This window comes from Amphimedon queenslandica, unplaced genomic scaffold (assembly GCF_000090795.2).
Source record: "Amphimedon queenslandica unplaced genomic scaffold, v1.1 AMPQUscaffold_13444, whole genome shotgun sequence".
Classification (NCBI taxonomy): domain Eukaryota; kingdom Metazoa; phylum Porifera; class Demospongiae; order Haplosclerida; family Niphatidae; genus Amphimedon; species Amphimedon queenslandica.
This window is the reverse complement of record NW_003546320.1, coordinates 84,817-112,395: the sequence shown is the minus strand read 5'-3', so window position 1 is coordinate 112,395 and position 27,579 is coordinate 84,817. Positions and strand designations below refer to the sequence as shown.

Sequence of the window (27,579 nt, the reverse complement as noted above, 5' to 3'; positions counted from 1 at the left end):
GGAACTGCATGGAGAAGAAAGATGGAAAGAAGTTTGAGACAAGATTTGTTTTGCTTTGATTTCCATTGCGCCTTTATTGTAACCAAGTGTTTCTAGGTTAGCCCTTTTATACTAGCCACCTTAAAAGATGCACTTGTTTCTTGGCAATGACAAGAAACTTGTTTGTCTGACTGGTCTGGCATGGTAGAAGTCTGTTATACACCTCGGTCTCGGTTTCTATAGGTTTATTTTACCTTGGTACTGCGTCCCTCGGTAAAATAAATCCCATAGAAACCTCGACCTCGGTGTATAACCTATACATAAATAGAGGTGACGTACGTGTACAGACAAACATACGTATACAGACAAACATACGTAATCTGCTCAAACTAGTGGGCTTCGCCCAATTAGATGTCATAAACAAATTGTAATTATATAATTAAACCTAGTTCAAAAAGTACTTACACTTGTCCCTATAAGTACATATCAAGTACTGTACTTCTACTTACATGTATACTTAAGTACTACAATTAAAAGCTAAATACAACGTATGTCCTGTAATTATACTTCAGTACTTGTAAATATACTTGGAGATCACAAAATATAATTTGAAGTACTTCACTTCAATCCTGCTGAATTAATTGTGCCATTCCACATATGTAATCAATTGGGGGTGCGGCTACAACTGTCCGCCATGTTGGGTGGCAAGAATGTACACAGAATCAATGGAGATACAGAAACAAACTGGAAATTTCCAAAATGAGGTATCATACTTGGTTGTAGAAAATTATAGCAATTTCTTCACTGAATATCTTCATCTCCTAGCTTGCATTAGCCTGTATTGTCAACTAAAAAATTCAATTTATTCAGATTTTTTCTCTATTCTACCCATTCAACCATGTACATTCTTACCACACAACCACAGATACTATAGACTACGTAATGAGGATAGGAAACTAGCTCACGGGATCCATTTAAACCAGTGTCAACCACCAGACCAATGACCATCAATGGATTTTGTTGGTATGGTCAAAAAATGGCTACTCATCTACCACATCCAAAGGAAGAATGCATTCAAACCAATGTTGATTTCTTGTTATTTTAATAATATTTCAATACTTAAATGTTTGTGTGACACGACTGCAATGACAAATATATTGATACAATTATTATTTTGCAAATATACTGTGCTATAGTTCAAATTTGTGTTAGTTGCAAATTTGCAAAACTTTATGTACCTGTTGCTCCATCAGACGGGCTAAATAGACTAACAAGATCATTGAAAATGTTGCCACAATCATTGTGCATGAAACCGTAGTCTCTATTATCTATGATGGAACAGCCATAGTTTCATTTACTAATTTGCTATGTTAGAGAAGTAACATCTAAAATACTGTTTTTGCAAACCGTCCACTGTTGTACCTGTTACAGCTTTTACACAAAAAGCAGATGTTTATCTTTTTGGGGGAAGATTGTTTGAGATTATGTGCATAGAATTGGGGGTTTAGTATTTAATTCATGTATTGCATTGGACTACAGTACTGCTTAAAAACCAAAAATTCAATAATTCCGCATAAAAAGCAAGCCACATGGTCAAATTTATTCTATTTAACGCCTAATCCAATTACCAACTAATCCTAGTTTCCTATCCCAGTTACATAGTCACTAATATCAATGATCTAACATTGCAGACAGTCATAGCTGCACCCCCATTCATTACTTCTGTGCAACAGCTTTATACGCTTGTTGCCTATTCACCACTCTAAATCTATCTCATCAACAGAGCTGCTAACGAATAATATTCATTACTAAAATTAATGAGCAATACCGTATAGCAGTTTTTCAAGGATAAGAAACTTCTAAAATTTCACATTTTTTAATTTATAAAATTAAATTCATTGAAAATCAATTTAATACGGTACAAGATGGCAGAATAGTGGAAACTTGCAAAAATTATCTTTGAGAACCTCCGGATAGAGGTCACTCGCTAAAATGATTATTCTCAAAAAAACACTATACGGTACAAAACAAAGGAAAAGACAACACAGCAATAGTCAAATAATGTAGTTGATTAATCAAGCAACTTATTAGCATTATTATCATTACTAAACAAACTATACCCGCATTTTCCTCCATTCTCCAGAGCTACAGCTAAATTAGGCACAGCAAAGAAGTCCCTCCCACAGGACAACTTCTTAGAAGACATGACCACTCCAACAGTAGACTATGACCACAGCTGTTATAGAAAACGTCCAAATTGTCTGAAGTTGCTGGCCACGTGTCACCTCAAGCATGCATAGGATGTGCACGTGCATTAGAAGTAACCACGCCTTCGTTAGTGTTTAATTACTATTTTATTTATTATTATCATTATTATTATCATTATTATTATTTATTATCATTATTATTATTATTATTATTATTATTATAAAATAAATCTTGGCAGAAAAACACAAAAAACAAACAACAAATGACAACAACAGAAATTTTAAAAACCTTAAAGGGAGCTGTCAATGAGAGAGAGAGAAGGGCCGCCCAGCAACCCACATAGCAGCATTATTTTCATCCTGTCTTAACTTTTTCCTAATTCTAATTATTATTATTATTATTTAAAATAAACCAGTTAGACAAACAGGCACAAAATATTACACAACCCAACAGAGAAAATGAGGAAAAAAGGGAAAGGAGAGGGAAGGTCCTATATAGAAAAAACGAAGAAAAGTACCAATGTATTAAGAAGAGAAATAAAAAGTTTACTAATATAAAACAGTTTTAAAATACATGCATACACTTAAATGTAGAAAAATAGAATTTTAGAAATTGTGAATGAAAGTTAGGATACATTTATAATTTATAATAAATTTGAGTATGTTAGGACATGCAACAATTAAGTCTCATTATTATCATTATTATTATTATTATTAATATTAAAATTATTAATATCATTATTATCTATACTCCAGTTTTTACAACACGTTAAAAAAACAGTCACACTCTTTCAAGAACCTTTAGATTTTCATTTATTGCCGTACTACAAAAACTAAGGAAAATTAACGTACACAATTCATTTAGATGTAATCATAATGATTTTAAAACATTAAAACTATACAATTATAACTGAGTGTGGTTGGCCTTAATGGCCTATGGCATAACATTACAAAACAATTATTTATTCATTTACACAGTGATACAAAGACTCATTGACAAATAACGCATTACAAAAAAAAACAAGTAAAACTCAGTAAAAGTGGATACACTTGTTCATAAATCTTGTTCAGTGGCTCCAAACTGTCTTGAAGCTCATTGAACTGAGATAGGAAACTATACATCACCTAATATAAAAATTAATTCATTTTGGTAAAAGTAACGAAGTGGTTTATTTGACATCACACACCACATCATTATTATATCTGCTTTGCAAACAGAAGTTATACTAGTTCATGCTTACCATATTAAAAAAATACTATGGAATGATAAAGAGTACATAACTGTGACTTATGTATGCATTAATTTTTTGATCGCTTAAAAAATAGTTGGCTTGAAAGTTACATCATGGACTACAACACTAAACACTCCATTGGCGGGCTTCTCCAGCTATTAAATACCATCTATCTCGAGATTTTTAAGTGATTTTAATTTACTGAACTAGAATTAAACAAAAATTAGGTCACGTATGATTACATTGACATTCAATAATACAAGACATGTCTTACTTCTTTAAAATTAAATCGCAGCAACATTTTAAAACACAAATTTTCTAGCACATAAATTTATTTGCTAATTTTTACAGTATGCTGTTCCTTGATTTGCATAGGCCCCAAGATACAAGGGAAACAAGAGGTTCTGGAATTAAGCTAAAAGAAATTTTAGTGAAGTGGGAAAAGTAAACACAGCGAAGTCCTATACCTAATACTGTGTAAGTGGTTTTTTCGATGGTTGAAATTTTTTCTTGAATTTTGTGAATTACTTCCTGATTCACGAAAATAAAATCTGTAAACTCAATTTAATACAATACCCACATGGCACATGTGGTGGAATTCGCAAAATTAAAATCTGTGAATTGGAATTTTTGTAGATTTCGCAAAATATAAATCCCTAAAATAACCATTAATATGGTACTACTGCTTACTGTTTCGATGCTTTGCGCATGAACTTTTCTGTTTTGAAACGTGTAAATGAAGCTATAAAAATGTGGATTTTTTACATTTGCCATACAGTGATGTCATAATGTGAAGTCACTACAAAAAAATGTATATATGTACCTTTACAGCACCATCTACAGTGTTATGTACCGAATCAACTGATTCACTATGAAGTGATATTGCTTGATGTACACAAATAGACATCTACAATGTAGGAGGTAAAATTAATATACCTTGGTTAATATTACCGCATCAATGTTAGAATGAAGTTCATTAACCATGTCATCCAATTTTAGAACTAAGTCTTTTGCACGTTTATCAAGTTCAAATAATGGAGTAGGATCACCACGTAAAAACCTCTAACCTACAGTAACAATAATCTATACAATGCAACTTACAGCTACATCATCATCATCCCTGCTGTCTTCGTGTTCAACTACTATCATATCTGATACTAGTGTATCTATTGCTGTCTCTGGAGGTGAAGCAGTGTCATCTTTTATTGATAAATGATCAAAGAATTGACCACTATGCTCCAAAATACTCGTATTAACAAGATTAACATCTAAACTATTTAGTTCCTGGTGATGATTAAAAGTTCGTCCTTCCCCCTGCTCGTGGTATTCTGTCCGAGGTTCAGTCTGCTCAGTCACAGCATGGTCTATGGTCACAGGTTCAGTCGATTGTTCCGATGCCATTATGAAGTTTTGCCTATTTTACCACACCCCTGTTCAGTTAATTATTTAATATCTAGATCTAGCCTTCGCTTAATTAATTCCAATAATTCGCGGTATTTTTCCCCAGCATTTGCCGCCCTTCTCCTGTCCCGGTGTCCCCTGTTGCAAATGCCATTATGCCACTTAAAGCCAATATTGTTTGGAAGAACCAGCTTAAAGACAAAGATGGAGGATCGCTACGGTGAGAACAGTGTCTGTAAATTATGTAGGTTATGTAGATAATGTCCGTTCATATTTTGTTCATTCTGGATCAATTATATATGTATACTTAATTATGTATATATATATATGCTTCTCATGACTCTCTTTTACTTTTTGTTGATTGCCTTTTTGTATAAAAGGCTAGCTTAGTGTAAGCTACTGCACTATTAAGTTTTTGCATGAATTATGTTGGAGTGGCCTAACTACTTGGCCTACTTAGCATTGGCATACCATGGCATTCAAGGGTCAGTATGTATCAGGCTTGGAGTCTCATTAGCTTCCCTTTGGTGTCTTTGTGACCATGGAGTCCTTGCTTGTAAATTTAGATTACCTACTAGAGTTTTTGGAGTCATGTACACATTTTGCCTCGTTATAACCCTTGGCATGACAAACATGTTCATGTCATGTACCTTATATTGTTGGTGTAAATTTAATGTCTATTTTCATTATCACCTCATAAAACTTTGTATATATACATAACTAATAACGGGAAGCTGGACTTGGTGAAGTGGGCTTAATTACATTGAATTGGGTATTACAGGATGTTTTGTGTGACTCCTCCCCTTTTTTACATTCCATAATTGATATGGATCCAATTAAAGTCGAAATAGGGAGGAATCTGGCTATGCAAGTGTGTGCTCTTTCATGACACTTGAAACAGGAAACCATCAAAATAGGTGTTACTTTTCAGAGGCAAAGTCACACTAATTGATATTTTTGTTATGAAGTATTTCATTACATTGACTTTGTTCAGGAGCAAAATAGTATTATTCCTGGGCTGTACTTCCATCACCTTTAACTATCTCAAACTTGCTCATAAAGCTTTAATTTTACATCACATTTATTATAACAACGATCATAATCCAGAAAAAGCAGGATTATGAACCTGAAAGAAAGTAATTTTGCTTTACTTTGTCATAGTTTAAGGTACTTTACTAGTCTTCTGGTTCCTTTTACTTTAACTTTTTAAGCGGCTTACAGCTTCATAACAATTTGCTATTTACGTGTATAATATAACAGCATCTTGCTACTGCTACCCGAAGTTGTGGATAGCATGAATAATACCATCAAACTTGTCTTTTTGGGATACCTTGTTACCCAATGAAACTACCCTAGTTGTGGAAGTTGCCATATTTGAGAGGCTGATTAAATTGTATTGTTATTGCGACTACCTGTCCTGATTATAGAGGTGTCCATTTTTAGTTTGACCACAATATAGCAGCTGCAATGTGAGTTACTGTATCTGCATTGTAATACAAATCTTTATAAGCATTATCATTATATTAAAACACAAGTAAATGTACATGTACATGTATCTATGTACGTGTATGCTAAATTTGCATAGATTGTAGCATTCTGGTATAATTTTGGTACCATTTATGCTACATGTACATGTACATGTATATGAGGCTGTGGCTAAAGCCTCAGACTATGCCTAACTGTGTATGCAGACCTTTTGAGTTTTTGGTTATACTGGTAATAAATGTGTTTGAATAAGGGGCCGGAATATGAATACTGTGTATGGCATCTCCTACTTCAGTTCACTTCTTTATTTCACTTATTTATTTTTGAGCATGCATGCAATATTAGTACATACATATGAGCATATACAGACGTATATGGTTTCCTAATGCATAGTCTGTTTTGTTCTCTATTTCTTTCAGGTGCCAAAATGCATGCAACATGCAGTACATGTATGTGTCACTTACATGTTTACATGTACATATAATTGTATTTGACACATTGAAACGTAAATTCCAGGGTATTGTTAATATTGGCTATATCTATGTTTTCATGATTTGATGATGGTTTATAATATATTCATTCACTGGTATTCTTCAAAAATTTATTCACAAAGATAGAAGGAGCTAAGTATATTTTTCTTCCTGCCATATGTTACTTCTTTTCAGTAATCATGTGTTCAGTAATCATGTGATGAGGATCTGAAAAAGTTACATTTTCTATATCTTCAATTTCAAGTTTTTTAGTCTTTATGTACACAATGTACATGTACATTTATGTTATGCATGTACATGTATGTCTTTATATAATATTTTAGAACACAATGTTTATTGAGATGTGTCTGATTTGTGAGTATACACTGTGTAGCTACATGTTCATGTATATCATGCATTTGTTATAGTAACTAACATGGACGCCCATTCACACATTAAACTGCATGCATCTAATGCTGCGTTTAGACTACAGAAGTGGGCCAAACCATGCTGAACCAGGCTGAGCTGGCCCTGCTGTACTAACCCTGCTGTACTAACCCTGCTGGCCTGGTTTGGCCCAGCTCACTTCAGCTCAGTTTGGTTACTGTTTACACTATCAAATGAAACTGTGCTGGCCCACTTTAAACAGGGCTGGCTCAGTTAAAGAAGCTAGTGTAAACGCAGTATAATAGTTAATTATTTTCAACCTATACTTGCGAATAATTTTGTCACTCCAAATAACAGAGCTAGTGTCCTCTTCATCTAAGTGGTATAGCACAAATGCATCTAATCGCCCTAGTAGCATACATTTACGGTTTTGATAAATAAATGCTTTGCATTTTGAATTTACGTGTTGACCCAGAATCTTTTCTCCTTTTCAAGTATAACAATTCTTTCATTTGCATCTATTAATAAATTGCAGCAAAGTACATAACTCTTAATTTACTCTAATCTAACTATTGATTGTATGTAATTTTTGCTTATTTCAGAAATAATTAAATTCCTGTATGATACATTGAGCATACTACTTGCAGTTAATTTTTTACATGTACATATTACAAATTTATTTCTTTGCTTTTTTATAGCATTTATGACATTGCTTTCAATCCTGATGGTAGTCATCTGGTCGTTGCTGCTGGTAACAGTATTCAAGTTAGTTCCAAGCAATTTTTAATTCCTCTTTACTTTTTTGCATGTACACTGTATGCATGTAGGTTTTTGATGCTAAAGATGGCACAATGATTAATAAACTTAATGCTCACAAAAATATAGTGCATGGTCTCACTTATTCTAGAGATGGTGAGTTAATTGATTCTTTTTTAACCTGTATTACATGTACTGTATTATTTATTCATACAGGAGCATTTTTTGCATCCGGAAGTGCTGACAAAACTGTTATTATTTGGACAAGGGAATTAGAAGGACAGTTAAAATATTCGTAAGTATTTGTTTTTTGCAGCAGCATGCAGGAGTGTGAGTAAATTTTTCATTTGTACTTTCCTTTAGGCATGCAGATGGCATACAGTGCTTGGCCTACAATCCAGTTTCTCACCAAATCCTGAGTTGTGCTACCAGTGATATTGGTACATGTACTTAGACATAAATGCACATCCCCATGTTGTCATTGTTGCCTATAGGTTTATGGTCACCTGAACATCGAAATGTTGCTAAAAGAAAGGTATCCTGTCGTGTTTGTTCCTGTAGCTGGACTAATGATGGGCAATACTTTGCACTTGGTCTTTTTAATGGCCTTGTGTCTATATGGACAAAGGTATGACATGTATATTTTTCATATTTTGTGTATTTGACAAATTTTGTTGTTAGAATGGAGATGAGAAAATTAAAATTGAAAGGCCTGGTAATCACCCTGTATGGTGTTTAGCCTGGAATCCATCAAGGTATATTCACCAGTTTTGTACATGTTTTGTTAACAGTTTTGTTATGAAAGGGATGATCAGTATGACATTTTATCAGTTTGTGATTGGGGTCAAAGACTAAGCTTTTATCAGCTCAGTGGGAAGCAAGTAATTTCTTGTGTTACAGCTATGTGTTTCATTAGACGTTACATATAATTCATAGATTGGAAAGGATCACCCTTTAGACTTTGATCCTTGCTTTTTTACTTATTCTGTTGATGGAGATTTCTTTTTAATTGGCGGCTCCAACAAATCCACTTGTCTCTTTTCCAAAGAAGGTAATAAATTGGGATTATTAGGAGAAACACAGAACTCATGGATATGGTCTTGCCAGTGTCGACCTGGTGGCAAAGAGGTAGTCATATCATGTGATGATGGCACAATTGCATGTTACAGTGTCACTTTGGTTACTGTCCATGGACTTTATAAAGATAGGTATGTGTATTTATTTTTATTTAGAGGGATCACGTCTGTTTAGGATGTCTTTTTCCCGTGAAGTCATTTATTTTTAGGCTTTGCATGGTCTTATATTTATTATTTTATTTACACTTGTGAAACTTATCTCCTTTATACATGTAGGTATGCTTATAGACATGGATTAACTGATGTAGTTGTTCAGCATTTGCTATCTGAGGAAAAGGGTATATAATTTACAGTTTTTTTAATTGATAAGAATTTTTCATGCAGTTCACCTCAAGTGCCGAGATATGGTGAAAAAAATTGCAGTTTACAAAAACCGTTTAGCAGTAAGTATTTTAGTAATCAGTACACCTGATGTATGCATACAACCATACCATGTTCCTGGTACAGTCAAACCTGTCTAAAACGGTCACCTTGGGACATGCATTTAGTGGCTGTCTTATGCAGGTGGCCTTTTTATAGAGATGCCTTTAAATACAGTTTAAATTATTTTGTACACATTTACTGGCCATAGAAACTATATGACAAGACTTAAAGAACTTTTAGGTACCCCTAAAGACCTAAACTGAGTTGTATATAGTATTATTTCGAAGGTATTATTTGAGATAACAATTAAAGAAAATTAATCATTATTAATGATGTAAAAATTAATTCAAAATGGGCGTGGTACAATAGGCGTGGCTATCTGGCCGCCTGTACACAGTGGTGGTCTTTATCAGTCTTGATGGAGATTAATTCTGTCAGTGACCGTTAACCATCTTACAGAGTGACCGCTGAGACAGGTAAGTTTAGTATTACAGTCATTGTCCAAAAAATCGGGACATTAAATAGTGACCGTTTTAAAGTAGCTGGCTGTTTTAAGCAGTGACCGTTTAGACAGGTTTGACTGTATATTGGTTATGCTAATGTACCGGCAGCTGGTACATGTATATGAATTGAATATTGTGCGTTTGAATTTGATACCCACAGTGGCAGTCATAATCCCTTGATGAACATTGTACATTATGTACATGCGTTAATCATCATACCATGTAGCTTGAAATTTTTGTGGAATGTCAATTTTGTGGTTTTCGTGGTTATGGGCTGCCCACGAAATTGAAACCTACGAAATCATTGAAGTGCCATCCCCTTACAGGCTATGTAAACTGTCAATCACGAAAATTAAGCCACGAATTGCCCACTAGGAGCAAACCACAAAAATATCAACCCACAAAAATTTCAAGCTATACGGTATTATTAACTATTTTTTAGGTACAACTTCCAGATAAGTTAATTGTGTATGAGCTTTCTACAAATGCAAAAAGTGGAGATATGACTTACTTTGTTAAGGTAGCAACGATTTGTTTTGTTACATTTCAATTTTATTGTATTGCTTGTACATGTAGGAGAAAATAAGTCGTAGTTTGCAGTGTAGTTTGTTGGTTTGTTGTAGCGAGCATATTGTGTTTTGTTCTGATAAAAAGCTTCTTTCACTAACTATGAAAGGAGAAATTGAAAGGTAAATAGTTCAAATCAGCTGTTTTTTACTTCAGTATTGAATAGGGAGTGGGTAGTAGATAGCCAGATTCGCTACTTAAAAGTGCTTGGAGGTGCTTCTGGTAATGAAGCAATGTTAGCTGGGCTCAGAAATGGCCTGGTAGGTTGCTTACATATTAAAAATTTCATTACATGGATGCCCCAACATTTTAGATTTTAAAGTTTTTTCTTAATAATCCTTTTCCTGTTGAAGTTTATAGAATTCCTGGTGTTGTCCGATGTGTTGATATCAATTTAAAGTGAATCATTTTAAATAAATGAGGCAACTATTATATCATTTTAGTCACTCAAAATTAGCCGTAGTTGATGAGAACAATCTCCTTGTGGTTTATGATCTAATGAAAAAAGTACTAATATATCAAGAACCCAATGCAACGAGTGTAGCTTGGAATACAAGTTTCAATGTATGCATTATGCTTGTTGCTATACATGTGTGCTTATTTATCTAATGTAGGACATGTTGTGTTATAGTGGCAATGGTATACTTTATGTCAAAGCTGGTAATTTTTTACCACATCAACAGCAATTGCAAACTGGGCAAGGATTTGTAGTAGGATTTATTGGCTCTAAGATATTTAGTCTTCATTACTTTAACATGACTACTACTGAAGTTTCTCAGGTACATGTATCATTTTCAAAAATTTTTGAGGTAGTTTATTTTTCTAGAGTGCTACAATGAAGCAGTACCTTGAACAACGAATGTACTTTGATGCCTATAAAGTAGCCTGTTTGGGTGTTTCACAGAATGATTGGCAGACTCTTGCTCTTGAAGCATTAGAAGTTGTAGTATTTTTTTTTAATTTTACTTTTGTACCATCAATGTAGGGAATGAATTTTGAAATTGCAAAAAAAGTATCTCAATGATATTAATTTTTATTTTTTAAATATAAGCTTAGAGTTTTGCCAGAGTTCACAACATCAAGTTTCTAGAGCTAATACGTCAAATGGAGGTGACATTTAATTACTAATTATTTAATATATTTTACAAGGTACTATTATTTAGATCAAGCATAAAGATTCTCAAGGTGAAGGAGGAATGGAGTCTTTCTTTGGAGATATACTTGCGAATGAAGGAAAATTCCTTGATGCTGCAAAGGTGTACTGTAAGAGCAATTTAAACGACAAGGTACTGTAACTGCATGACTTCCTTTTACATGTACACATAATACTTGACTCTTGTTTTTGTTAATTAAAGGCAGTTGAAATGTATACTGATCTGTGTCAATTTGAACTCGCTAAACAATTTATGAATGAGCCTGATAAAATGGAGCAGAAGTCTGTAGTTGTAAGGGAGCTGAAGGTAAAAGAAGCTGATTGGGCGAGAACTAAAAATGATCCTAGCAAAGCATGGTATTTATAAAGAATTGTGTACTTTATTTATCTTATGTTTTTATGCTAGTGATATGTATTTGTCAGCTGGTGAATACATGAAAGCTGTCACACTAATGGCTGATAACAGCTGGACACAAAAGTTGGTATTGGTGTACTTTGCTTAAACTTAATTGTATTTCTTTATCAGGCTACTTGAGTTTGGCACTTCTGTCTCCAAGACTCATAAAGAGCCACTGAGCTTATGTGCTTATCATTTGAAAAGATTAGGGGAGGTACATGTATGTTTACCATTTGTTCATTATTTGACCACTGCAATTTTCTAGTATAATTTTGCAGCTGATATTTATGAAAAATTGGAGGATTATTTTTCCCTTGTGGCTCTGTATGCTGAAACACACCAATGGGAAAAAGTATTGAACACTTACATGTGCTACATATGTTTTTATTATCATTAAATCAGGGTTTTGATTTGGTAGAGGGAAAACCAGAGATTAAGGTTTGTTTCTCATATTCATTGTAGCTATATTAGTGGTTTTCGGTATTTTCATTAGGATTTATTATATTTGCCGTACACGACATATCTAATGGAAAATGATAGATTTGAAGAGGCCCAAGAAGGTTTTGTCCTATATTTATCATTATTACAATTGTCATAACACTGTAGCTCTTAGTAAAGCTGAGAAGCAAAATGAAGCAGTATCACTACTTGCTCAGTTAACTTCAAGTGCATTATCAATGAAACGGTATTTCTATTAAATATTACAAACTTGTAAATTTATTAGTTATAGCGCAGATTTAAAGATGCTAGTTACTATCATTGGCTACAAGCAAAAGCTTATTTGAAAGAAGCTAAACAGCTTTCTGAAGGTTTCTCAGTTACATGTGGTTTTTATGATTTACAGGTGTACATTTGTGTTGCCTCTAATAGGTAGCGAAGCCATGAAAGAATCTATATACATGTTTCACTGGCACATCAAAAATTCAGAAATTTATTATGTTTACCAACATATTCATTCATTCATTGTTAGTTAATAAAATATTTTATGTTTACTCTTTTTATTTTTAGAATTTACCATTTACTGGCCAATTGCCAGAGACGATGTTTCATATGGCATGCTTTCTTGCAAATCACTTAACAAACAACACTCCTCCTAAAGTTTCTAAAGTGTATGTCATGCATGCAGTCATGCACATGCATATAGATTTCCTTTTCTTAAATTAAAAATTTTAGCTATACATATTTAACATTGGGGAAACATGGCACAACAATTGGAGCAAACAAAACAGCTCGTTATGCTTATGACAAACTACAAGTCAGTTATCAGAATTACATATAGTTGTGTATTTTGTTACTCCAGAATTTTCTTGTTCCATCTGATTTTCAAGATTTTATTGATACAGCACAAATGATATTAAAGGGTAAATCATTGCAAGACACTGAGGTATTAGCAGATCATTTTACTTGTACATGTATGTATATTTACATGCAAAATTTACAATGTTAAGGATGCTTTAAGATTCTGCTATCGCTGTTCTACATCAAATCCTCCAATTAATCCTGATGGTGACTTTTGTGTGACTTGCAGTCAGCCATTTTTATACTCCTTTGCTTCTTTTGGTGAGTAACATTGTCTATTACTAAATAAACATTTCTCTTACAGAAGTATTGCCTTTAGTTGAGTTTTTCCTGGAAGATGGTATCAGGTATAGTGTTTGATGCATTGAATTTATTTTGCTGCATTTGTGATAGTGATGAAGAAGCATTGGAACTCATTGCTGCAGAGCCACCCACTGAAGACAGTGAAAGTATAATTATTAACAGTGTAGTAGTTCAGGTTTTATTATACACATAGATATTCTCAAGTTAAATGATGCTAAAAATGATTTATTTGTCCAAAGGCTAATGATGATTGATGACAATGGGGACTATCCTACAGTAACTGTCGACAGGGGCACATTGGCAAGCATGCACCGGACTGCTGTCATTGTTAAAAAGTGGCCCTTTCCCCTGAAGTACCAGTACTACTGTTCTCAAGTACCCAATGTCCCAATTAGACTTTGCTCATCATGCAACCAGGTACAATGTAACATTACATTAATGATTCCTCCCTTTAATGTATTTTAGATGTTTTATTCTGAAGATTATGAGTTACATGTCCTTTGTAATGGTCAATGTCCATTCTGCAGACAAAAGACTTTTTAATAACTAGATCATGATAACAGTATCTATAATAAGACAGTCATTATACATAAAGCTATGTTTTTATGCGAGCTAAAATGACTTCAAGTTCTTCTTTAGAATATCTCTGAAACTTTCCACCTACTCTAACAGCTGTCATCTACATATACATTGTAAATAGTGCACGCAATGACAGTATTACAACACTTGCACTTACCTCAACATTAGTTGAAGTTAACTTTTCTTCCATAACCTGACGAAGTATCTGCAATAGCTTTTCTTCTGCTTCCAGCAATGTCATACTCTAATATCAAATTTACATAGATATACATGTACAGGGCAAAGACAGAATACCTTATTATAGACTTCTTGAAGAGCAGCCTGTGCACCTTCATAGCCTGAACCTAATTAGACAAAATTACAGGCATCACTTAAATGCAATGTACATGCCGCATTATTGCTTATAATTTTTCCTTCTACCAAACACATGCATGATACTTGAACTTTATGTCTCATTTTCACCACACTTCAAAACAATACTAGGCAATTGTAAAAGGTAGAAGCTGCATTTGATTAATATTAAGCATAATTATTTTAGCTACGCAATAAAATTGATTTTAATGTGAAATTTAAGTGTATTTATTGTATACAAAGTTCAGATACTGATAGCAAATTGTACTCTTCGAAAATATGCAATGGAATGCTACAATTTTTGGTCAAACTATAATTATCACAAGCAGACATGTTGATGGTTCATTCAAACTTACCAATAGCCTTTGCATCATATTGAGTGTAAGTGCCAGATGGATCTAAATGATACCTTGTTTTTGACAAATATTTCAAACTAAACATGCATACACTTATTAAATATCTTACAATTGTGGACCATTTTCATCAACGCCACCAATCAACAAAGCTGTTCCAAATGGACGGCTCTACAATAATACAGTGTATATTAATTGTAATACGTACTCTATCCTGGCTATTGCTGATAATTAGAATGCAACCACGCAGCAAAAGTTTAACAAAATTAAGTGAAACTGCCACATTACAAATCCACAAAACTCATTTTCAAATTTGTGAGAAAAGAGAATGGACACAGAAGTGTGTGCATGCAAGGGCTGTACCTACGCAAAAAATTACAGATGAATATAAGCCACGTGGTACAATGGATTCTGGATCTTCAAGCTGTACCTCAACGGTCACTCCTTTTATACATATACTAACTGAAGGATTTCCAACATTGCCATGCTTATCATTGGCAGCACCAAGTCTTAAGTCTTGTATTACATGTACTTCTTTGCAGATTAACTTTTGAGAGTCGCTACTTTAATTCTCTCATGTGAGTTAAAACTCTATGCTATCTTGATCATTTGACCTGAAAAACACAATGATGCGCTTCCATGCCCATTCTCATTCAATGTGCAAGTTTCACTTTACAAGCACAAAGTACTATGTGGTTTGAAGTTGTACAGTTGTATTGACCATGCAACAATCTTATACTTATTACTTACCATTTCTTTCTCATCATCATCCTCTCCAAATTGTAATGCTAAATTACTGACAGCTTGTGTCACACCTTGAATAGCAATGGGCTCGTTATAAATAAACCAATAATTCTAAGAAAATAATATGGGAAATTATGACCAGAATCATCTAAGAAAAACAAACCTGAGCTTCGACACGTGCTTTATCAACCATAGTCCTTGAGTCAGCAATCAATCCACTCATTGCACACCCTAACAATCTACAATAAAATATTAATGCAAAAACTTCTAACATATCTACCAATATGACTGTCAATCTCTAAAATTTTTTCTACACTTGATGGTTCCATTAGTGGTGAAGTAATACGCTTTTCGACAGCCATCACCACACCTTCAGACGTTCTAATTCCAACTGCTGTAGATCCAAGCTACATTGTACGTGTAAAATAATGTATTTATTAACACACATCTGCAACTACATGTACAAGTGACTTTGTGTGACATAAAATCAGAGACTAACTGGCCCTCATCAGAAAATAATAGTAACTAGAACAAATAGGCAGAGCCTGAAACAAAAGTTGAACGTCCAATAATAAAATTGTTATGATCATTTTGCTAATTATGCAATCCATATTTGATATTCATGGCTGTCAGTAAATTTCTTTTCACTTGGACCTTCCATGGCTGTTGTGAAAATGGGGTAATAAACAAACTGACAAAGTTTTGGCTTCTCGATAGGCTTAAAAATTGCAATTAGAGCACAGCATAGCCCATTGATTAAATTTCAACATGCGGGTGTTAGGGTTAAAGTCTTACAGATGCAAAACAAATGACAATTAATAGGCCATTAAAATTAGCAACCATATCAAGAGACACTATCGACAAAGCAAAAAGGGTTTCGGGTAGACCAAGACTAATCATCATGATTACCACAAAAGGTTGCTATGAATTGCTTCAAGATAATAAGAGTAAGGAAATATTATCTTAAATTAAAATTATCTCAAAATATGAATGACAATTGATAGAAAATTAGAAAACATGGCAAAAGACATGAACAAAGAAGCACTACATGTACATTGTAAATTGATTTTATGTATTAAGTAAAAAAATTATAAAAACGGCTGCTATCTTGAAAAACAAGCCTTAATCCTATATACATGTATAGGCTACCACTTATATAAAAAATGTCAAGTAGTGCTGGATGATACCAAAAAATCTGATTCAGTTCCTTTCAGAGTACTTTGCCCTTGAGTATTGATGGTATCGAGTATGATTCCAAGTACCAGAAAAGATCAAAGTCCAGAGTTGTTTTCAGCCAGTTACTGCTGCTAATTGACTTGAACACAAAAAACAGGCTTGATCAAAACTGTCATATATTCTCCGCCACAATTACTTATCCGTTGCTTAAGTACCCATACACTACAGTAACTATGCACATCAATTTTAAGCCATCCAGTCACTGTTCAGTGTTCAGTGGGGAAAACTAAAAATTCTACTGGACTCTAAAGAGTTTAGAGTTACCCTAAAACTTGTCTCATTTTCATTTGATAACTAAAATAATCATCTACAAGTACATGTAGCTGGTAACATTGCAATTATTTCTAAATTTGACTAGTATTTAGGCTACTCCAATGAAACGCCATATCTACTTCCATGCACACATGCATGCACATCAGCTTTGCAATTGAGACCCAATAATTAAAGCCACAATTGCTAACCACCCACATCAACCCTGCACATGAACTATAGTGGTCATACCTTAATTGCTTCAATTGCATACTCAACTTGAAATATTCTACCTTCAGGTGAGAATGTATTTACTCCTCTAGTGTACAACAATATTGTACCCAATGTAAATGAAACTTTACCTGTCATACTCAGATCTGGTCAAAAACATGACAAGACTTATGGTTATGGACTTGATCTATACTATACTGAAGATCCCTCTCACGTGATACAGTGTGTGGTTTATCAATAATTAATTCATTGTCAATGAGTCACGTGACTTTTGCCTAGAAAAATGGCGGCCAGGACATTGCGTACCTTCCACTCTATTCTTCAGTTACCGTCCAAAGTAAATGCTATTTTTGTTCTTATTTACTTTTTCTGTAGAACTACAGGTATGCTTCCTCCGCTGCTGCTCAACTATCGTATCAACAGGTAAATATGACCCCGTATATGTACGAATAAGAGTGTTTTGGTTGTATGTGATTGTACTCATGTTATCTATCACACTGTATTCATTTTATCCTTGTGTAGTCTTTATATAATGTTCCTAAGACAAATGTTACAAGATTGCCTAATGGGCTAAGGGTTGCATCCGAGAATTCTGGTGGAAGCACATGTACTGTGGGATTATGGATTGATGCTGGTCAGTCATTTTGAATGTGCATGTATATATATATATATATATCTTTCATTTGTTTTATTCTTGGGTGTGTTAGCACAAATGAAAATGTTAGGTTGTTGTTGTATAGTTGAGTATATTGCAATATTGTCCCCTTGCAGTATGAAGTAACTTCTTATGTAATAATTATGAATAATTTTGCAATGATTATTTTTAGCTCAGTCCACTATGCATAATACCTAATTGCTATTCTGTAGTCAGGGATGTTGTCAAGGCAACCCACCTAGAATAATAGTTCAATAGATTGTTGTATGAGCATGCTGGCTGTGACAGACAGTTGAAAAAAAATCATTTTTGTCCTCCTAGACATTTCAATTCTTCAAATATGTTTGCTATAGTGAAATGAAGCTTCTCATTGATTAAGTTTAGTACAACAAAACATTTCTTGGCAAAATAGCTCTACTTTGCCTCTCAGCCATTTTATCTCTGCATTACTTTATTGAAAACATTGCAGATGAAGACCTATTTTGACTTTATTTTCTTCTACATGTGTATAGTATCACAAACCAATTCTCATTCCAAGGGCTTTACACCCATGTAGCTATTATAGTACTATTTTTAAATTAATGCTGTTTGAAGAAAACGTTTAATGTGCATGTACATTGTAGGTAGTCGATTCGAAACACCTGAGACTAATGGAGTTGCTCATTTTCTTGAACACATGGCATTTAAAGGAACTAAGAATAGGTCTCAAACTCATCTTGAACTTGAAGTTGAAAATATTGGTGCTCATTTGAATGCATATACATCACGAGAACAGACTGTATACTACGCCAAGTCACTTAGCAAAGATTTGCCAACCGGTAATTTTTTTCTATTATTGTCTTTGTTGTTTCATGTTACTGTATTTAATGGTAGCTGTTGATATTTTGTCTGATATCATATTGAATCCAGTCCTTGGAGAAAGAGAAATTGAAAGAGAAAGAGATGTCATTCTTAGAGAAATGCAAGTATGGCTTATATTTATACATTTTAAATTTCTTTTCATGATTCTTATGTACAGTACATGCAGTACATGTATACACTGTACTTTATTCTGGTAAACATGTGTACATGCATCTTCACACTTCCATTTTATACTGTTTCCTTCACCCACACCATAGGTATACAGTCTATGGTACTACAATCATTGTGTCACTGTGTGTGTGTGTGTTAGCAAAAATTTCAAACCCTGGATGATTTTTGGCTGATGCTACGTGTACTTTTTAGTCTAGCTCTTAAGTGTTTCTTTTGCCATTAAAGTACTATAATGAACTCTCTTGTTCTCGTCTAGGCTGGCAAAACTTGATAGCATTTAGAACAAAAGCTGCTAGTATGTATCATTTATGCTTGTATAGGATCGAGAGAGACTTGCTCTAACCATGTCTTTTGCTGCGTCGGAGATTTCGTCCCACTCTGCGTGAAGCATGTACATTGTACATTTATGTAGAGCCTAAGGCATACTGGCCTAGTACACAGTATCATGCATTGTGACAGGAAGAGCACCAGAAGTGCTGTACAAATGCTGCGAGTTAACGCATGAGTTGACCAAAGTTCAACTCTTGCGTTATTGATGCGTGTGCCATTGGTTTGTACAGCACTTCCTGTCGCAAGGCTGATATTGTGTACTAGGCTTAACAGAATGTGTTTTAAACTAAGTGCATGCCTAAAGCTTGTTGTCCACAGTGAAGCCACTAGTACAATTTACTAACTACATGTACATGTAGGTACACGTGTTACATTAATTTTGGCATGGGCATGTTCTCCGTACACTTGTATTTTTGTTTTGAGGAATGTGCATGTATAATGGTACATGTACATGTATGCATGAACTACCGTATAGGGAGTATATTTTGCTGCGATTTAATTTCGCTAATTTCACGGTTTTAAAAAATTCATGACAATTTTTATCTATGAAAATTATTTTTTATCATACTAATAATGGTCAGTAGAAGAAAAACGCAAAAAATTTTTCCTGTGAATAAGTTGAAAGGTGATTTTGGTTAAACATTTTCCCCGGGAAATATACCCACTATACAGTATCTCAACTGTTCTGCAATTCTTAATTAAAAGCACAATTTCATTGTACAGTAAATGGTACATGTATTACAATTAGCTACGTAGTATCTGCATATTACATGTATGCTGTTGTTGCTGTTTTTAGGAAGTAGATCAGCAAGTGGAGGAAGTTATATTTGATCATGTTCACTCAATTGCCTATCAAGGTACACCCCTTGGTTATACTATATTGGGTCCAACTGCAAACATCAAGTTAGTTTAATTTTTACCATCAATATAATCCTTTGTTTTGTGGATTCCAGGAAAATTAACCGAAATGATCTTCTAAATTACATATCAACACATTACTCAGCATCCCGTATGGTTCTGGCTGCTGCTGGTGATGTTAATCATGATGAGCTAGTGAAACTTGCTGAGAAGTCATTTAGTGCAGTGCCTGGTAGTCCTTCAACACTTCCTGAAGTTTCACCTTGCAGATATACAGGAAGTGAGGTACATTTTTGAAGCAGCTTCAATGTTTAAATATCATCATGCCTTGATGCATTTACATGTACATGTACATGTATGTGCATCTGTGTGTAATAAATGTGCATCGTCTTTTAAAATTTCCAAAATGAAACCTCCTGACATGTACAATGTAGTACTTGTACATGTTCATGGGCTATCAATCTCTATATACAATGTACTATCTGATTACAGATGAGATTTCGTGATGATGCCATGCCAGCTGCTCATATTGTTCTGGCTGTTGAAGGTTGTGGTTGGGCTAATCCTGATTATTTTCCACTTATGATAGCTAGCACTGTGAGTTCATTATATTTTAGAGATTTTTGAGTGTTAGCTACATGTATTAGATTATCGGCAATTGGGATAGATCTTTAAGTGGAGGAACTAACATGGCAAGTAAATTAGCTCAGGTCAGTGTCTATATGCATGTATGTGTACAAGGTGCGTACAGTAAATACATGTACATGCACTGTTATGAGTATAGCACATTGCAATGTGCATAGCTTTTACAAAGAAAATAATGCTGTTTTTTATCTTGAAGACTTATTGTAGCTTTTGTACTTTATTATCTAGAGTATTATAAATTTTATAGTACTTAAGATTTACATACAAGCACTTAAATTAGACCCCAAATCTACATTGTATAGTTGTACAGGCCACTTCATCCTCAGAAAATTAAAAGTACATGTACATAAATTGTAATTGTTACAACTAGTGTTAAGTGCCTGCATGTAAATGTTAAAAGTGGAGACAATGCTGCAGATTTCCCTACTCTGACTTTACTAGGCAAATCCAGTTAAACAAAATTAATGGTGCTTTATCACTCTATGAATCAGCCTTAACTATTGTCTATAAAAAGTAACTTGTGCAATGTCAACCTTCTATTAGATTCATGGATGCAGTACAGGCAGTATATATACATGTACATGTATAGGATATTGCAGTATACTGTATAGGCATGTCAACCTTTTATTGTATTCTAAGTACATCCAATGTACAATGTACATATACTATACATACATGACATGATGTACTACATGCATCACATGACTATATGTCCATTTATTGTATGCAGTATGCAACTATGCTTGTCGACCTTCTATTGCATAGTTTTTATTTGTGTATTGCGAATGTACATTTTTTATGACATGTACAGTATATGCACAATACATGTAAAACAAAACGAACTAATTATTGTTTATAAGGCATAAATAAGTAGGGAAAGGAGGGGAAATGTTAAGAAACATGCCTTTTTGCAGCAGCAAGGTCAACATAGTTAATTGAGTGGATTGGACAGTGGTATGAGCCTATATGAGAAATATACGAGGCTTTTTACGAGCACTTCTTAGGCAAACAGTCACAGATTTCAAAAGAGAAAAGGATAAATGGCATCTAACCCTAGAGAGATTGTCAAAGTAGGACTTCTGGAGTTTTTTAGAGAGTAGTGAGGCAAGTCTTTTGTAAAAGTATTAGTCACTGCTACTAGTAGTCTATACTAAGGGTATGACGGAGCCATGGTCAACATTGCAGATCCTTTCATTATAATATCTTCTCTTCTCCAACTCATGTTTTTATGGCAAATCTTTACTGCTGCTTTAATCTTTACTGCTGATAAAAATTAAATTTAATGTAGATTCTAATTGCTCTTAGTCTAATGAGAGAGAAAAAACATTGTTCACTTTTTGTTCATGAGACCATTACTTACATCTACATGTATGCTTCTTTGCATATTCAGACTCCGCCCTCTTGTCTGGGTCTGAACAGAGCAAATATCACCAGCTATGAAACCAATTACCAATCATCAAACAGGAAAAGGACAAGAAACAGTGCTACCACTTTGATATGTAACTGACAGCCAAAGCTAAACTTCTAATCTACATGTATACTAATCAAGTTCTTCTCACACAGTCTCGGGCCAGAATGCATGTACTTCTCATAATCTTCATTCTGTCAATGAGAGGACTGAGGAGTCTTAAAACAAAAAACTTGGCACTGTCACCAACTGTAGTTTACCATAATGAATCTTATAAGTTTATGTATATTTTATAGTATCCAGAGTGATTGGTGTAGCCTTTAGAGATGCTTTAGGTAGCTCCTCTCTCTATCTAGCTGTTAGAAAACTTGAAAGTTTGTTCCCGTTTAAAATACATGCTGCCATCTTGTTCATTGTCATTAGAGGAAGCATTTCCAGCCCATTGTATAATTAGAAGGCATACGGAATACGTATTGCTCAATGGGGACTATTTTTAAAGGGGCTTCACTCTTGCTTGCCCCTAAAAGATGATGCATCAGGATTAAAACATGCACATCAAAGAATGAGTATTATTAAGAATACCAGAAGTCAGAAGCAGCAACCATGCTCATTTAAACACATGACATAGCATTGGTACTTGTGTATAGTCTTTAAAATTACAATAATAAGCTTTGACTTCTATAACGCATGTATATTTAGGCTTCAGCAGTGAATTAATCTAAATGCTATAATTTACATGTAATTTAGCACAAGCACCTAAAGTATATTAATTGTGCGGGATCATTGAATTAATTGGTACATATTGCACATGTAAATTAATAATGTCAAAGCTTATACTAACAATAGTAATTTTAATTGAATTTGTTACATACATAGATCTGTGCTTCTGAAGGACTGGCTCATAGTTTCATGTCATTTAACACCTGTTACACTGACACTGGATTATGGTAAAGAAACTTACATTAGTATATGGCTTTACCTTTTTTATCTAAGGGGTATATATATGGTTACAGATAGAATGACTATTGATGATCTTTTTTTTAATCTTCAGAATGAATGGTAAAATAACATCAAGAGATTTGTTAATAGATATTTAACTGTTACAGGATGAGGCTGTGTAACTCCATTAGTGACTTTGAAGTGGAGAGGGCAAAAAATACATTTAAGACCAATCTTTTCATGTATATGGATGGTTAGATTTTTGCATCGTTTTGCATTGCTTTTGATTATCACATGTAGGATCTACACCTATTTGTGAAGACATAGGACGACAAATGTTAACATATGGACGCCGAATACCACTACCTGAACTTGACTATCGCATTGAAGTGAGTTTACATTGTATATGTCCCGGATTACACGTATTTGTACTTCTTGTACTTTGACAATAGCAAATCAATGCTAAAACTGTTAAAGAAGTCTGCACAAGATATATATCTGACAAGTGTCCTGTGGTAGTTGGAATAGGTATGTACACATTGCTAAAACTTTTCATAATTTCATATTCATTTTCAGGACCAATAGAGCAACTTCCAGATTACAACCGTATTCGTGGCAACATGTACTGGATTAGAGTATAGACATAACAAACATAGAAAAGAGAAATAATTACAGTAGAATTTGTCATGTTAAGAGGCTACTTTTCAATTTAAAATTAACATAACTGTCAAAGAAATAACTAATACACACCAAAACAGATATTAAATTATTATACACATGTATGCACGGCTAAACTACCTAATTTTAAGTGTACAAATAATTACGTCTAACATACAAGAATGAATAATTAATGAAAATACGGTGTGTATTGTTAAATAAGTACTTAAGTTCACAAACAAATGAAATCATTTAAAGAAGATTGCATTTCCCTTTCTTCTTCTTTTTTGTTGCCAAAGCAGCTCGGGTTGCTGTTTCAAAAACTTCTCGAACCCCCTCATTCAGTTTGGCTGAGCACTCCAAATAATTGTAGGCCCCAATCTTATCAGCCATGGCACGGCCTTCTTCCGTTTTTACCGGTTCCTGCTTTGATTTTGAGAGTTCCCGGCGTGTGCCTTCATCATAGCGTAGATCTTTCTTATTTCCAACCAAAACGATGGGAACTGTTGGACAGAAGTGTCTCACTTCAGGAGTCCATTTCTCAGGGATATTTTCCAAAGAATCTGGACTATCAATCGAAAAACACATAAGGATAACATCAGTGTCTGGATATGACAGAGGACGTAGCCTGTCATAGTCCTCCTGACCTATATGTATATGTAATAAATACATTTATGTATGAATATGTGAAATATTACCAGCAGTATCCCACAAAGCAAGTTCCACACATTTTCCATCTACTTCAATATCAGCAACATAATTTTCAAAAACAGTAGGAACATATACTTCAGGGAACTGATCTTTTGAAAAGACAATGAGTAAGCATGTTTTACCACATGCTCCATCACCAACGATTACAAGTTTCTTTCGTGTACTGGCCATCCTCTAGTATAATTGACAGTTGCTCTATATGGAAAAGCAATACACTCACTAAAATCATTGAAACAATTCAAACAATGAAACTTAAGGCAAGTGTCTACCTTCCGACTCTTAATTATTCATAAATAACTCAGTATTCAATAACAGAGTTTTTAATGCGTCAATTCAGTACTTCACAAAATTGATTGATTTATAATTTCTCAAGAAAGACAGTAACAGACTAATTATTAATTGTTATTCCTAATTGAAAATCTGTATGCACAACATAGTAAAACAGACAAAGGAAATAAGAATATTGAAAATACAAATAATAAATATTGACATCTCAATGAGTAAAATGCTTCTCCACAGAGCATATACATGTACTACGTCTTTGGCAACAAGCAACTTTATCAAGATTAAAATGCACCTCCAATGTCTTGCTAGTGGTGCCAATAATACATGGTATTACTCAAAAGTAAAAATAATGTACTATTTCTATAAAATTAACTTATACATTTAAAAGTGTGTAGCAAACCACTACAGTATACAAGTACATGTAAATTGTGTACATGCATGTAGTAGATAAATCTTTTGTAATTGGCAAATGGCCTAGCTTCACCTCAACCTTCCAGCTTCAATGGACTTTCCATGTAAAAAAGCTATTCATTTAGTGATTTCTCTGCATGGAAAACAATGTTTATGTCTAAGTAAATACCTCCCCCAGGGTGAAGCATTTAACATTACCTGATTCATCAATTGAAACTAAGCATGTCAACAAAGCTTAAAGCTACTACACCAAAGAACAAACACAGACACAATACATCACAACATAATGTACAAACGTGTGAATACAAAAATGCCACGTGAACAAGGAAACATTTTTTCCACTTTTATTGCATAACAACAACAAATCATCATATTACCATACCAACAGGCTGTTAAAACTCACAATAAAAAACACAAACATCAAACACTTTTTAATTAAAAAGTGCCTCTCATGAAATTAAAACTCTCAAATCATACATATTTGAGGTCAAGGCAGGAATTTGAACAATTTAATGTCTCATATGAACAAGACGGCAATAACACTCCATGAAGAAACACAAACTACCGACAGGCTAAGAAACAGGATCTACTATCAATCATACTAAGAGATGAACACTTTCACGGAAAGATTCAACAAAATCAATTTCAAAAATTAATTTTTAAGCAATTAGCCTAAATAAAAGGTCTTAACGGGAAAACTTACAAGAAAATAAAGAGGTAAAAGCGGCTTAGTCCTTCTCTTCTCTTGATTTCTCCCACAGAAAGACTCAGAAGACACACAGCCCCCGAAGAAGAACAATGTCGTTAACTCGTTTATGTCCGTATACTAACTCAGATTTGGTTTTAAATAGACTGGTCAGACACAGCTATTTTTAGAATGACACCCTTATCTAAATATAGTAACATTCTCTTTTTAGGGAGGAGATACTTTTATTTAAAAGTCTACCTTGGCTTTTGCCGCTGTCAGCGCTGTGTGGAAGGAAAGTTGTCGCTGAATTAGTAGAATCATCCTTTTAAGAATTGTGATAGACTGACGACAAAGTAATGGCAGGTGCTATCAGACGAAAGCTTGTCATAGTTGGTGATGGGGCGTGTGGTAAGACTTGCCTACTCTTTGCCTTCACGAAGGACGAGTTCCCTGACAAATATATTCCTACTGTGTTTGAAAATTATGTGTCTGATATTGAAGTCGATGGTAAATTAGTGGAGCTAGCATTGTGGGACACAGCAGGTGAGTGTACAAAACAATTTATTCAATCGTGGCATAAAACCACTATGTGATTTAATAGTCTGTACAGAGGGCAGAGTTGGGCTATGTGCAGCCATTTTATTGATTCGTGCATTTAATAGTTCTTTGATGTAGACTTTAATTTTGTGGCGTATTGGTGTTTTCTACATGTAAATGCAGTGCTGCAGTTAATTTTGTAATTAACATAATTATTGAACGTAACAATTGATTTTATGCATTATATACTCTTATTATGTCCTCATGCTTTTAATCATCATGTACACTACTTAAAGTCAAGTTTGATTTGTTAATAACTCATTTTTCTACTCCTGGTGCTGGAAATAATGATTATCACTTGTACTTCTAGATAGATATTATTTTATCACTTACATGTAATGTTTACTTTTTACATGACATTTTTCATAATTGTTTTTATATTGCTATAAATTCATGGTAACTACATGTACAATTGTTTAATGACACTGTTATGTTATGCATTACATCTGCTTATACTTGTAGGTCAGGAAGATTATGATAGATTGCGTCCACTCTCTTATCCAGACACTGACGTGATTTTGATGTGTTTCTCTGTGGATAACAGTGACTCCTTAGAAAACATTCAGTCTAAATGGCTGCCTGAAGTAGAACATTTTTGTCCAAATGTCCCTTTTCTTCTCATTGCTACCAAGAAAGATTTAAGATCTGACCCAGCTTTTAATGGTACTACCATAAAGCCTGATGCTGGAAGAAATATGGCTGATACTGTAGGAGCGTATTTCTACTTGGAATGCTCAGCTAAAACACGTGAAGGTGTTAGAGAGGTTTTCACAACTGCTACTCGAGCAGCACTTCAAAAGAAAAAGAAGAAGGGAGGTTCACTCTGTCGACTTTTATAGTTTTTATTGATTGTGTGCATGTTTAACTTGTTTTTGTGTGCATCTCTATTGCGTATTCATTGATTGTACAGCAACTGCAAGTGATGATTATCCATTTTTGTGTTTAGTCTTAATAATTATTATTGGGCTTTAAATAGAGAATA

At 34.0% G+C, this 27,579-nt stretch overlaps 7 protein-coding genes across 10 annotated transcripts in view; 3 read left to right on the top strand and 4 right to left on the bottom strand.

Moving 5' to 3' along the window:
• LOC100639403 (protein arginine N-methyltransferase 5-like) overlaps nucleotides 1-2,311 on the bottom strand; it is a 45,576-nt gene extending 43,265 nt beyond the window's left edge. Inside the window, exon 1 of the mRNA XM_019995465.1 lies at nucleotides 2,100-2,311. Coding sequence (XP_019851024.1) covers nucleotides 2,100-2,185 — 86 coding nt within the window. The 5' untranslated portion in view covers nucleotides 2,186-2,311. The remainder of the gene's footprint in view (nucleotides 1-2,099) is intronic.
• A 462-nt stretch (nucleotides 2,312-2,773) lies between these two features.
• LOC109581391 (uncharacterized) lies at nucleotides 2,774-4,865 on the bottom strand. Of its 4 annotated transcripts, XR_002184611.1 has the most exons (6): nucleotides 4,520-4,865; nucleotides 4,370-4,480; nucleotides 4,242-4,325; nucleotides 4,109-4,160; nucleotides 3,235-3,311; nucleotides 2,774-3,010 (listed from the first exon to the last, which is right to left on the bottom strand). XR_002184611.1 is itself a non-coding variant. In XM_019995462.1 (5 exons), the coding sequence occupies exons 1-5, from the start codon at nucleotides 4,817-4,819 to the stop codon at nucleotides 2,968-2,970; spliced, it is 615 nt and encodes a 204-aa protein (XP_019851021.1). In that variant the 5' UTR covers nucleotides 4,820-4,865; the 3' UTR covers nucleotides 2,774-2,967. The 4 variants fall into 4 exon arrangements, 2 of the variants coding, with proteins under 2 accessions (XP_019851021.1, XP_019851022.1); XM_019995462.1 differs by lacking the exon at nucleotides 4,109-4,160; XR_002184612.1 differs by lacking the exons at nucleotides 2,774-3,010; nucleotides 3,235-3,311 and adding an exon at nucleotides 3,318-3,624 and having other exon boundaries at nucleotides 3,693-4,160.
• Nucleotides 4,866-4,889: 24 nt separating this feature from the next.
• Nucleotides 4,890-14,281, top strand: LOC100639275 (intraflagellar transport protein 122 homolog). Its single transcript, XM_019995461.1, has 38 exons — nucleotides 4,890-5,039; nucleotides 7,860-7,926; nucleotides 7,989-8,073; nucleotides 8,134-8,212; nucleotides 8,281-8,357; nucleotides 8,412-8,545; nucleotides 8,599-8,672; nucleotides 8,723-8,798; nucleotides 8,854-9,125; nucleotides 9,270-9,331; nucleotides 9,378-9,436; nucleotides 10,362-10,439; nucleotides 10,496-10,608; nucleotides 10,653-10,746; nucleotides 10,800-10,885; nucleotides 10,930-11,050; nucleotides 11,101-11,265; nucleotides 11,313-11,426; nucleotides 11,472-11,498; nucleotides 11,543-11,596; nucleotides 11,650-11,772; nucleotides 11,842-11,996; nucleotides 12,046-12,117; nucleotides 12,166-12,250; nucleotides 12,302-12,388; nucleotides 12,439-12,474; nucleotides 12,530-12,596; nucleotides 12,643-12,721; nucleotides 12,772-12,845; nucleotides 12,907-13,001; nucleotides 13,045-13,145; nucleotides 13,210-13,291; nucleotides 13,337-13,420; nucleotides 13,485-13,596; nucleotides 13,640-13,682; nucleotides 13,729-13,784; nucleotides 13,832-14,055; nucleotides 14,104-14,281. The coding sequence occupies exons 1-38, from the start codon at nucleotides 4,975-4,977 to the stop codon at nucleotides 14,179-14,181; spliced, it is 3,555 nt and encodes a 1,184-aa protein (XP_019851020.1). The 5' UTR covers nucleotides 4,890-4,974; the 3' UTR covers nucleotides 14,182-14,281.
• LOC100638511 (proteasome subunit alpha type-5-like) lies at nucleotides 14,121-17,615 on the bottom strand. Its single transcript, XM_003385918.3, has 10 exons — nucleotides 17,513-17,615; nucleotides 17,403-17,469; nucleotides 15,946-16,072; nucleotides 15,829-15,896; nucleotides 15,672-15,776; nucleotides 15,034-15,092; nucleotides 14,925-14,977; nucleotides 14,512-14,561; nucleotides 14,375-14,461; nucleotides 14,121-14,317 (listed from the first exon to the last, which is right to left on the bottom strand). Exons 1-10 carry the CDS (start codon nucleotides 17,539-17,541, stop codon nucleotides 14,234-14,236), a joined length of 729 nt encoding a protein of 242 aa, XP_003385966.1. The 5' UTR covers nucleotides 17,542-17,615; the 3' UTR covers nucleotides 14,121-14,233.
• Nucleotides 17,616-17,638: 23 nt separating this feature from the next.
• Nucleotides 17,639-23,967, top strand: LOC100638257 (mitochondrial-processing peptidase subunit beta-like). Its single transcript, XM_003385916.3, has 15 exons — nucleotides 17,639-17,718; nucleotides 17,757-17,804; nucleotides 17,904-18,015; nucleotides 18,660-18,854; nucleotides 18,910-19,001; nucleotides 20,195-20,301; nucleotides 20,352-20,541; nucleotides 20,749-20,853; nucleotides 20,904-20,966; nucleotides 23,186-23,256; nucleotides 23,303-23,368; nucleotides 23,416-23,501; nucleotides 23,549-23,637; nucleotides 23,701-23,776; nucleotides 23,825-23,967. The coding sequence occupies exons 1-15, from the start codon at nucleotides 17,665-17,667 to the stop codon at nucleotides 23,887-23,889; spliced, it is 1,419 nt and encodes a 472-aa protein (XP_003385964.1). The 5' UTR covers nucleotides 17,639-17,664; the 3' UTR covers nucleotides 23,890-23,967.
• Nucleotides 23,921-26,145, bottom strand: LOC100638385 (ras-like GTP-binding protein RHO). Its single transcript, XM_003385917.3, has 3 exons — nucleotides 26,016-26,145; nucleotides 24,604-24,811; nucleotides 23,921-24,552 (listed from the first exon to the last, which is right to left on the bottom strand). The coding sequence occupies exons 2-3, from the start codon at nucleotides 24,785-24,787 to the stop codon at nucleotides 24,158-24,160; spliced, it is 579 nt and encodes a 192-aa protein (XP_003385965.1). The 5' UTR covers nucleotides 24,788-24,811; nucleotides 26,016-26,145; the 3' UTR covers nucleotides 23,921-24,157.
• A 75-nt stretch (nucleotides 26,146-26,220) lies between these two features.
• LOC100638003 (ras-like GTP-binding protein RHO) lies at nucleotides 26,221-27,570 on the top strand. Its single transcript, XM_003385914.3, has 2 exons — nucleotides 26,221-26,543; nucleotides 27,060-27,570. The coding sequence occupies exons 1-2, from the start codon at nucleotides 26,357-26,359 to the stop codon at nucleotides 27,434-27,436; spliced, it is 564 nt and encodes a 187-aa protein (XP_003385962.1). The 5' UTR covers nucleotides 26,221-26,356; the 3' UTR covers nucleotides 27,437-27,570.
• The last annotated feature ends 9 nt before the right edge of the window (nucleotides 27,571-27,579 follow it).